This window comes from Sinocyclocheilus rhinocerous, unplaced genomic scaffold (genome assembly GCF_001515625.1).
Source record: "Sinocyclocheilus rhinocerous isolate Xijiao unplaced genomic scaffold, SAMN03320098_v1.1 scaffold1215, whole genome shotgun sequence".
NCBI classification, from domain to species: Eukaryota; Metazoa; Chordata; class Actinopteri; order Cypriniformes; family Cyprinidae; genus Sinocyclocheilus; species Sinocyclocheilus rhinocerous.
The window spans coordinates 17843-29951 of record NW_015628913.1 but is presented as its reverse complement, the minus strand read 5'-3'; the positions used below and the strand labels follow the sequence as shown (position 1 = coordinate 29951).

Here is a 12109-nt window from a genome sequence, read left to right as displayed (position 1 = left end):
ACTTCTTTTGGACTGATGCACTGCAACACCCGCTGAGTGCCATTAAACAGCTTGAAAGATTAAAGACAATTTTTTATATAACTCCGACTAGATTCGTCTGAAAGAAGAAAGTCATATACACCTAGGATGACTTGAGGGTGAGTAATTTATGGACTAATTTTCATTTTTGGGTGAACTAACCCTTTAAGTTCTGGAGAAAAATAGAGCACATGCTGGACAAGGATGAAGCTATCTAGAGTGCAGGTGTCGACTGCCTGCGTTCGCGTACAACTCAAATGGAGTATACTTTGAAAGGCTGTGCGTTCAGCTGTACAAAAACGAAGTACTTAGGGCTTAACACTCTAGTGGGCAGGGCCAAAGATGCAATGATGTAGAAGTAGGCATTGATCTGATTCTGCAGAGGCAGGCTTTCTTTTCACTATTACGTCATAATGTGACAAAATCTGAAGCGAGTCATTTTTTAATCTTGCTTTCAATAAAAGCTATTTTTGGACTAATGAGGAAGTTTTGAGCTCTGAAACTCACAGGATGTTTTTATAGTACAATAACCTCTTACATGTCAAAACATTAAGGAAAATTGTATTTCTCAATTCATGACCCCTTTAAAATTCAAACATAAATTTAAGGAAGGAGATCTAAAATGAACTGAAAATTATTTTATTTAGCTAGAAAAGCAAACTTTACATTTTAGCTTGTTTGTAAGATTTGAAGGAAGTTTTATAGACAAGAAGGATGGATGGATATTTTCTTTTTATTTTATATTTAGTTCATATATAATCTTTCATATTTAATAAATTCACTTTTGTGGATCAGGGAGAAAGAATCTTCATTTCTCAGAATGCATTAGGGGTGCGTGGGGCACAAACTAACACAGGGTTAGTTGTAACACACGGGTTAAATATTTCCACACATGCTAGCATAACAAAATTTATGGTATTTGCTAGGTGCCATATCAACACTATACAGAGAAAAAAATTTGCTAAAATTCAAAAATCTTTTGAAGATATCACTGAACATTTATTTTACCATAAATTAAACAATTTAAAATGAAACAAATTTGCTATTATTTGAATATCAAATCTGTTATTTAGCAGTTTAGATCGTTTTTTTAATGCTTTGCTAACTAGCAGAAGACACTAATCAGTTTTAAATTCCAAATGCGCAGATGGGGAACATTGTAACAGTGCGTTACAATGTGCCCCGCTATTATTAGAACTATGCTATTCTGTGACATTAGCGATGTGATTTACACTATTTACATTCATGAATTTTATTAATAAACCACGAGCAACAGGTGAATAAAGACTGAGAGTCAATGTATATTGTTCAGAAATGATTATTTCAAGAAATGTAAAGCATTTTGGCTCAATTATTTGTCACATTTATCTGTTCTGTGAGAGCTGTGTGTGGAAGGAGGGAAGTGTTGCATTCATCTTTGTGTTTTTCTGAATGTCTGAATGTGTTTCTTCATCTATTTGCCCACACTGCTTTGAACTATGCTGTATAGCTGTGTGTTGCGATCAGGGCCGTCCCAAGCATGGGGCCCTGGTTGCAATGTGTTCATTGTCAAACTCCAAAATAAGATTAAAATAAAATAAAAATGCCAATATTTTATTTGAAAAAGTCAATCATTTTATTCTATTGACAAAATATTTTAGTTTGTCTTGTATATATTTTTTTTCATTAGATCAGGTAACATTTTAAGCTGTCATATAGTCATGTTACAACGTGCCCCCCAGATGTTACAATGTACCCCACCTATGGGGCATGTTGTCACATTTCACTTCCTTTCTTTTGGGGTAAATAAAGAAAAAAGTATACACTTTAATGATCAAAAAACACATATTTGTACTAGACAAGTGTGAAATTAATGTGGAAAAAAATTATATTCCGAGTCTGAACTCCATGTGGATTTTCACAAAACTGAGAAAGTCAAAAAGAGTTAGGTTGTGCCCTGCTGTCCCCTACCTGTTACGAATTTGTCCCCTTCCTGTCATTCCAAATGGTGTAGCCAATTCAATTCAAATTCACACTCAGGAATTGAAAAGGTGCTAATCCTTTAAAGGGGTCATATGATGTTGCTAAAAAGAACATTATTTTGTGTATTTGGTCTACTCTACCAGGATCAGGAAACAGTCCTCCATAAAATGTGCTGCACACATCTGAATATTGGGTTGAACTGTTCTGGAACAGTGTTGTAAATACAACTTAACCACTGATTTCTAGTGGTGTCCTCTTTTGGAAGGCCAAACAAAGTAGTTTCGCTTTCACAACGAAACACAGTGTCACACACGGCGGCCTTGAGTGCACGGAGGCCTGCGGGCTAGAGTGAGCGGCGGCCGGCGGATTCGACAAAGGAACGGCCGGCGGGTTTGTGGCAACCACATGTGACGACCCCGGGCTGGACTCAGTTTTAGGTAGGCGTGGTTGACTCTTAACTTTTATAAAGAATATATCTTTGTATTTGAGACTTTAGTCTTTGCAATTTTACAGATCTTCTTTATGCACCAAGAGCTTGTAACACTTCAAAGAGAGAGGAAAAATTGAAATCGCATCATATGACCCCTTTAATTCTGACTTTTGCACAAGGCTGATTTTGGCATTCAACAACTAGACAGGTCAAAACAGATTAAAGAACAACAGCCTACCCCGACAGCTGGATTGGTGAACACTTAAAACTCCACACTTGTTCTACCCAAAGCTTGTTCTGATTTGTCTATTGTTTTAAAACTAGCTCAAGTGCTTAAGTTTAACTACAGTATGTTTAAATTAATAGCAATATTGTTACATTTACATAGCATTCACAGCTTTTTAGTGGGTGGTGGGATCTCCATTAACACCACCAGTTTGTAGCATCTGCCTGGCTGAAGCAAGACAGCCATAGCGTGCCAAAACGCCCACCACACACTGACTGTTGGTGGAGTGGAGACCAAGTGATGGAGCCAATCAATTTAAATAGTAGGAGGCTTTGATGGATGGAGGCCAAAGAGCAATTTTGGCCGGCATGCCAGGGTTGTAGAAGCCCAGAAGCCCCCTGGGATTGCTAATGACCTCAGAGAGTTAGGGCCAGTTTAACATCTCATCCGAAAGACTGAGTCGGCCACTGGGTGAGCACTCCCTGCTGGCCTCGCTAACACCTTGTCCAACAGCAACCTAGTTTTCTCAAGAAGGTCTCCCATCCACATACTAACCAGTCTCAACACTGCTTCACTTCAGTGAAAAACGGCCTTTCTAAACAAGACACCAACAACAACAAAGCTCATCGTCCTTGGTTTTAGTGCGCAGACACCGCCAGAAGGTAGGCAACGGCAGTTTAACTAGAACGTCAAGTGTGCAACTCTTCTTAGTGTGTGAGATCCACTGCAGCTGTATCCCAATTCAGAGGCTGCATCCTTCGATGGCTTTATTTGAAGACCACATTCAAATGCAGCCTCGAAATTCATCCTTCATTTCCCGAGCCATCAAGTATACAAGAAATGGATTCCTCATGGCCCAGACTATCCCAAAACTCATTGCGCACTGGCAACAACAGGACTTTTTTGTTTTGTTTTGTTTTTTTTTGAGAAAAAATGCTGGGTTACACTTTTAAATAATTATTGGGTTTCAACTTACTTAAATATGTAATGGTACAAATGTTACAAAGTTGTTTAAAGTGTTGACTTGTATCTTACTAAGATGCAATTTTAGAGATAGTTTTTACTTTTTATTATGTACAAATGGATCAAGGTTAACATATTTAGACAGGATGTGGACCCTGTTTTGTTTTCAGACAGCTGAATATAACTTTAAAAAATACAAAAGTCCAGTATAAACGTTACTGCTGCTTGTCAATGGCAGCTGGTATGGTTGCAGGGCAACAAGAGCCATGCTCCTTAGGCCAGACCGTCCCATTTAACAACACTCGGTCTGACCTTCATGGCCTTTGAAGGCATAGCCTTTGAAGTCTCCGTACTTAGAAGAATGCAGCCCCTGAATTGCACTTAAAAATAGGTTCCAAAAGGTTAAAAAAAAAAAGGTTCCAAAGGGGTTTTCACAGTGATGCCGTAGAAGAACCATTTTGGGTTCCCCAAAGAACCTTTCAGTGAACAACCTTTAAGAACCTTTTTTTTTTCTTAGTGTAAAAAACATTTTACTAATCTAAAGAACTTTTTTCAACTATGAAGTGGAAGTTCTTTGGAGAACTTGGTTCTTCTAGCATTGCTTTGAAAACCCCCTTTTGGAATCTTTATTTTTGAGAGTGTATGAATGTTAAAGGTTCTTCATGGAACCATAGATGCCAATAAAGAAACTATAAATAAATAAATAAATAATCTATGATTATTTGTGTACAGGGCGCACCAGCATAACAGAAAACAAGAAATAAGAAGTCTTTACATGTGTGACAGGGACACATGTCCAAAAACTATGAGAAAACAGCATTGAATGCAATAGCACATCCTGTGATAACCCCCCTTATTACTGTGAATAAGCAGCTTTGCTGATGCTCACCTCTCCATTACAGTAGCAGTAGATGATAGACACAAAGAAGCCCTAGAGGAAAACAAAAATAGATATTAGCTAAGAAAATTAATGTGTTTTTTAAAATTATTTATGGTGCAGGATAATTTATGTGGCAAAGATTAATCGGTAACACTTTACAGTATGGATCATTAGTTAACATTAGTTAACTAACTACTTTAGTTAACATGAACTACGAATGAACAATACTTCTACAGCATTTATTCATCTTTGTCAACGTTAATTTCAACATTTACTAATGCATTATTAAAATCAAAAGTTGTGCTTGTTAACATTAGTTAATGCACTGTGAATTAACATGAACTAACAATGAACAACTGCATTTTCATTAACTAACATTAACAAAGATTAATAAATACTGTAATAAATGTATTGCTCATTGTTTGTTCACGTTAGTTAATACATTAACTAACATTAACTAATGGAACCTTATTGTAAAGTGTTACCGGTTAATCCTTAGGGTGAGCAGTTTGATCTCTAATCCTAAGTATGAGCAATATTAATGCATTAGTCAACTGCAGAAATGAGACTTTTCTATTTCACAAAAAAAAAAACAACAACACATGTATAAAGACATTAATTTGTAAGTTCGGTCTTGATTTGGTGATAAAGAAATAATGATTAATCTCTGGAAAATGTTCATATGTTATACAGCACAGTTAATTCATGCACTGGTCCATGTTTTTTTCTTGGTCACGGATTTTTCTTGTTTTCAGTGATTTGGAATCATTATTTCCATATTGGGTATTTAATTAGTTACAGTTGACACTGACCACCTGTTTAGTTTATATATTATATTTAGCAGCATAAAAACAAATGAAATGCTTCTGCATTTCATTAAATCATTTTATTGCATTACCCAGTTCTGTGAATGTGGCTGTGTTTCTGACGATACCATAAGTGTAAAGGAAGTGATGTATTCTTGATGGGAAGGACATGCATTGAATCGTGTCATCCAGCTCCAGATAAAAAAACTCTTAACCTAACCAGCACCTGTCATTTAAGACAACTGAACTTCTCAGACAGAAATCAATGTGGTGTGTCATGAGATGTCAAGCCTATTTGGAGTGCTGTGAATTGGATTGACCCGTCAATATATTTCTCTGTCCTACATACTATGTTTTATTTTGTGCAGTTTGCAACGAGAATCTACATGTCAGCCTAATTCCCATCAACATCTGTGGATCCATATTAATCAAATTTACTAGTTGTAAATTATTACCATGCATATTTTGTATTCTGTATTAAATATCTGAGCTTTTCCCAAAGAAACCACTTTTTTTTCCCCTTTTCTTTGCAATATGAAAAATGAACAAAATTTGTAAGAGAACATTACCCATTTCTTTAGCAAAGTAGTTTTTTATTTTTATTTTATTTTTTTAGGTTACTTAAATTATAAACACATTTCTTTCATTTTTTTTTTATCAGTTCTTCCTCTGCAACAGTTGAGTATTTTCATAGTACAAGAAATGCTTTTTAATGCACAAAAAATGTTTCATTGCCAGAGAATTTTTTTTAAAATTGCACATCATCTGTGGCTTGTAAATAGTGTTTTTCCTTCTCTTTTTTTTTGTCTTTTTCTTCCAAATCAATATTAATATTAATATGAATCAATATTATATCAACATTAATCAATGCAAAATGCATGCACAGCATTTTTATAAATATATACAAATTTGAATTTATGATTTTTGGATTATCAAAAGAAAAACATATGCATGTTGACTTTCCGAGATCACTGATTACATTAGCCATTCATAAAGGCATCGTTTCCATGCAAGTACCTGGAAAGAATTGAAGAACAGCTCACAATACATTCGCACCTCCCAGCCAAGACCTTCGAATGTGTGTGGCATTCCAACAAACACAATGTAGTGCACTCCAAACACAAACACCAACACAAGTGTAGATTTGGCAAGCTTCCTGAAGAGAGAGAAATGGAAATATTGTGTGAATGAAAGGGATAGTTCACTTAAAAAATTCTGTTATTTACACACCCTAGTGTCAAAACCTGTATGAATTTCTATCCTCTGTGGAACACAAAAACAGATACTGAGGTACAGTTACATCTGTACAGCAACATTCAGAGAGTGAAATGCAGTCATCTCATTAGGGATCAGCGCGATCTGGAAATAACATGGGGGACACAAGGCGACAAATTTCCCCATACCCATTTCCCATCGGATTCAAGACTGTTGAACTTTGAGTGTGCAATTTTACTGCCTTTACCAATACAATAAAATACATACCAGTATTACCAATTGCCGTTTACCAAACCAAACACTGCTTGGTTTGGAAGTGACTTCTAAGTAAGCAGTGCTGCATGCATCGCTTTACTATTGACAATTAACCTACTTTGGTACAAAGTTTCACATTCACATTCTGCCTAACATCTCCCTTTGTGTTCCACAGAAGAAAGAAAGTCATACAGATTTGGAATGACATAAGGGTGAGAAAATGATGACAAAATGCATTTATATTGCAATTAAGTGATATGTATGCACAGTTTCACCCTGTTTATAATAACACAGAATTTTTACTGCCATGTGACCGCCACTGAAATATCTCCAGTTAAGCAACATGTAAATTTTTTTGTGTAGATATTTTGTATAGATATTTTGTGTAGGCCAATGATGCCAAGTACAGAGTATGACGTAGTTGCTATATTATGAATTCAGAAAGTTTGTCTTTAATCTTTGTTTGATGGATGACATCCCACGCACCTCTGTGTGGCTTTAATCAGAATAAAGACATGCGCAACATCTTCTTAATGGCTACGCCTTGCCTGCCAGACAGGTTTAAATGTCTTGCAAATTAGTCACGAAAAGAAACATGAAAAATAATTGGGAAAAAGCAATGCTGGAAGATCCTGAGGTATAAATCCTCTTTTAATTGAAGCCCGGCTACGTTTGATCAGCCAAAGTGTTCCAGTAAAAGTAGCGTCGTACTAAATGAACGTCAAACGATGTGTCGTGCGAGTGTACAAGGTCATTTGCATTACAGATTTATTTCTATTCAAATTAGAACAAAGCTCTCTTTGGCTGAGCAAAACAGACTATTTGCTGATGTTGGTTTATAAATATGACTGTCTGTGTCTTCATGTCTTTCTACCAGCTTTGCAAGCTGACACCTGTGGCTCTTTGTACTGCTAATTAGCAGGGAGGCAGCAATGATCAAATTGATTACTGTTATTAGCGAAGCAAAATGACATCCACTGGCACTGTGTTTGCTCCAAAACAGGATTCTTTCAGGGTGCATCCAGAATAACATTTTGACATGCCAGACCCAAATATGCCTTTATAGGGTCTAAAAGCATTGTTTTTCAAAGCCAGACAAAAATGGAAGCCAAAATGTTTCTTTCGGCGTGTAACAAGATCAAATCTATCATATCCAGTGTATTTAAAATGTGACACTGATTTCAGCATATGATGGAATGATAGAAACCACAACCTGAATCAAACTGCAGAATGAGTAGGAGTAGGGGAAGCTTATTATCGCATCTCTTAGCCACAGGCAATTCTGCCTCCAAGCTGTCAGATGAAAGATTTTGCCTAAATTACATAAGGAAATGAATAGCTGCTGTAGGGACAGCTTCCACTCTCAGAAATCTAATAGCAGAGACGATGCCACGGTAATGACAGAGACAATTTGGGCTGGTACAACACTGAATTCAAAATTTCAAGGCACTTAAATGCATGAAAGTCCAGAATGCCCAGTGGGAGTGAACGCACAAACCTGTACTGTTTCCGTGTGTCGTATCTGCCTGCGTTGGTCTCGCGGATCTTGGTGGCGAGAACCCGCACGATATTCACGAACAGGATGAAGTTCAGCTGAGAGAGAGCAAAGAGAATGAACTGAGTAAAAGGAGACAGCTAATAAAATCCCTTCCCCCACCTAAACATAATTTGGGTAACTGAAAAACTGTAAAAAGTACTGAGGATTGATCCATTATGCATAACTGGACAATAAAGCCTGTCAAAGGAGGTCACCAGCGGATGACCGACTAAGTGATATGATTGACTGCTTTTTCCCAAATGAGTGGGGATGTCATTTGAAAAATGCTAATTTCTATCTGCTTAATTATAATGAGTGGGTTATCTGTGCATGAGATTTTGAGCTCAGTATGAATCAATAAGACAAACAAAAATGCATTCTGTGAGCATAAAAGCATTTATGGTATTTGTAATTCAACATTTCACATACAAAAATAACTCAGCTAGATGCATTATTTGGTGTGTAAATTTATTCAGATATTAAGTTATTTAATTTTCTATTATGCATATGTACTTACCAAGTGTTTTGGAAGCAAGTAAGGCTGAGATATAGTAGCATGAATAATTAATGAAGAAACAAAATAGCTCTACAAACACTGGTGTTGTTGAACATCATGAATTATGATACAAAGTAGTGTGCACATGATTAAGGAATGCTTAAACACACTTCTTGTAGATTGCAGGATCTCTAGCGGGAGGCCCTAACTGTATGTTTGTAGCCCTTTTGTCTACAGGTATAAAGTTCTGTCTCACAGACAGAACTTTGGGAGAAGTTAAGATTCTTATAAGGGTTAAGATATTTTGAAAACCGACAAGCGTAGATAGCTGTTGAAGACCTGCTACACTGCTACCTTCAATAAATTCTTCTCCCCACAAGAACTCTGGTCATGCTTACTTATTTTATGTAGTAGAGAAATTTAGTACATTGGTGAGCCACCCAAACCACTGCTCAGCCAAATACAGCAAAATCTAACAAAATTATATTATGTAAAATGTTTTAAAGTTATATTACTTAATAAACACTTCTTATTTTCAAGTTTCCAAACAACCTTTCAGTAACCACAAAGTCACTTTATTATAGATTTACATATCAGAACGAATAAAAACTTGCTAATAAATGTTTTGTTATAAAACAAAAAAACTTTATGATAACTAATGCTCGGGTACAGGGGCGGCAAAAACAAAACAAACCTCAACAGATTGCACTGTGAAAGTTACCCGTAAAAACTAACATAAACAGGTTGACTGCATAGCAGTGTCTGCGTACACACATTTCTATTCCTAAAAAAAGAACAAAGAAGACATGAAAATTACTAAAAAGACAAAAAAAAAGGTTGTGAATCATTGAATGATTATAAAAATGATTGAAAAAAACAAACTGAAATTAATGTACAGAATTTCCAGTCTTTCGTGGGCCTTTTAAGTAAATTGCATCTTCTCAAACCCAGTACTGTTACTGATGATTCCAATTATTATGTATAATGTACTGATGTCTAACTAATCTTTCAGCTATGTGATTACCTGCCTGCCTCTGTATCCTTGAGGATGCAGTAATGAAAAATTAGCTGATTGTACTGTAGGTAGAGCATTATAAGACGACCTAAACACCCTGAACTTCAAAGGTTCTATAGTGCAAGATTCTTTTCAATTAATAATACGGCGAGGAATAAAACAAGTATGTCGGACACATGTTAGGTGTTAGATATCTATTCCATTACCACTACATTTGCAATTAAATAGATTTTATTACAAGGGCTATTCACAGTAAGTATAAAAACATGGATGCAATTTACACTGAGTGTAAACAGTGGCAGATAACATTTGCACCAAGTAAAAATAGTATAAATACCATCTTATTTGCACCAAGATGTAAATAGCAACAAATTATATTCATACAAAGTGCCTCTGCCAGCATGACTAAGAACAACAAATGAAGAGTTAATTTGCAAAAACCGATAAACGCCACTTAAAAAAAAAAAAAGAGCTGATTGCCGTGCATTATTCTCCACATATAGCGCGATCTGAACCCTAAACACGTTTTGTCAAAAAAGCCGGCTTTGTCCACTTTCAATGCATTGCGAGTTTACATTTGTGACCCTAGACCACAAAACCAGTCTTAAGTGTCAATTTTTCGAAAGGCATCGCAAGTTCATGTTTTACTGCAGAAGCCGACAAGCGCCCTTGTTGTTTTTGAACAGAAGCCGATAAGTCCATTTTAGCGAATCAGCTCACTGTATTCAGGTCAGGTGACAAGGCTACTTTAACTTTGAAAAGACGTGCTAGCTGAGAGGAGTTTCGTCAAAGCTGACTAAAAGTGATAGAGGATGGATCATTTCGACGAACTTGAACCTGTGATATCTTCTTCAGGGCGATAAAGGAAAATAAAAGCTGAAACGTTTTCACGGAACCTTGCAAAAGCAGCACGTTACAATGGTGAGGGAAAAGTTCCGTGTATTGTGTGTAATAACATCCATAACAACAACAACGTTTGTCAGGTATCTACATTGTCATCTGAGGAGACTACAAAGATTAAACGAGTGTTTTTTTAAACTCTAAAACATGAAATGTGGAGTTATCTGCTTTTGTCAAAAAACGACTGTTGGAGTTAACTTTAATTTTGTAAATTACCTGTATTTGTTTAAGTTATTATTACTTAATCAAAACAACCCAACTGCAGTTTGATTGATATTACTTGGAATGCGCAATAAAAATAAAATAAAAAAAAACAATGGAGTTATCGGTTTTTGCAAATTAATTCTTCAAATATTGTCCTTTAGAAAGTCTGTAACCCAAGAATAAATTCTTTGATAGTCCGGTTCTGTAGAGAACCAACCATCCTGAGTCAAGTTCACCCCTGCTCACAGAGTGTCATGATGGGATCCATCAATCTCACAGCTCTCCACTCTGTTCATGACAGGACACTCAGGAATACATCAGCAGTGACCCTCTCTGCTACCTGGATGGCAGTAGATTGCCCAGAAAGCAGTTAGCAGCAGGCAATCAACAGCAGCTGTGAGGTCCGGAGCCATACAGAAACGATGGTGTCATGTGACCAAGCATCAAACTGCTGGACCACGCATACTAGTGATAGACCTATCTGCGCTAAGATTTGCTGAGAAATATCTGAATCTGGAGTGATAAAGGATGAGTACTAAACATTTCGTAGTTTGCTAGAAGTCTGTATTTAGAGTGGAAAAGAGGCAATAATTAAATTTCAGTGGCCTTGACTGAGAAGCAGCTTTCAAAATGCATTCACCATGTAACCATTTAAAGCTAAAATAAATTATAGTTGACTGCATATATTGAATCACAATATATAATATATATTTTATAAATAGGTGCATGTACACTATAGTTTGGAGTCTGTAATTGTTTTATATTTTTGAAAGAAGCCTACCATACTCATGAAGGCTGCATTTATTTGATTAAAAAATACAGTTTAAAATAACTGTTTTTATTTTATAATTTTATTGAAATGTAATTTATTGATGGCAAAGCCGAATCTTAAGCAGCCATTACTCCAGTCTTCAAAATCATTCTAATTTGCTGATTTGCTGCTCAAGAAATATTTCTTATTAGTATCAATGTTAAAACGGTTTTGATCAATGACAATGTTGATCAATATTTTTTTTTTGGAAACCATGGTAGTGTTTTTATTTAGGATTGTATGAAGAATAGAAAATGTAAAAGAACAGCATTTATTTGAAATAGGTTTTTTTTTGTGACAATGTAAAAGTCTTTACTGTCACTTTTGATAAATTTATTGCAAACAAAAATTATTTCATTAAAAAACCTTTTAAGTGACCTTTTAAATTATA

The 12109-nt window shown here is 35.8% G+C and overlaps 1 protein-coding gene across 1 annotated transcript in view; it reads right to left on the bottom strand.

Annotated features, from left to right (window-relative positions):
- LOC107738517 (parathyroid hormone 2 receptor-like) overlaps positions 1 to 12109 on the bottom strand; it is a gene marked incomplete at its 5' end in the record, with an annotated part of 29899 nt that overhangs the window by 2972 nt on the left and 14818 nt on the right. Inside the window, 3 exons of the mRNA XM_016550274.1 lie at positions 4489 to 4530; positions 6303 to 6441; positions 8254 to 8348. Of these exons, the coding sequence (XP_016405760.1) occupies positions 4489 to 4530; positions 6303 to 6441; positions 8254 to 8348 (276 nt within the window). The remainder of the gene's footprint in view (positions 1 to 4488; positions 4531 to 6302; positions 6442 to 8253; positions 8349 to 12109) is intronic.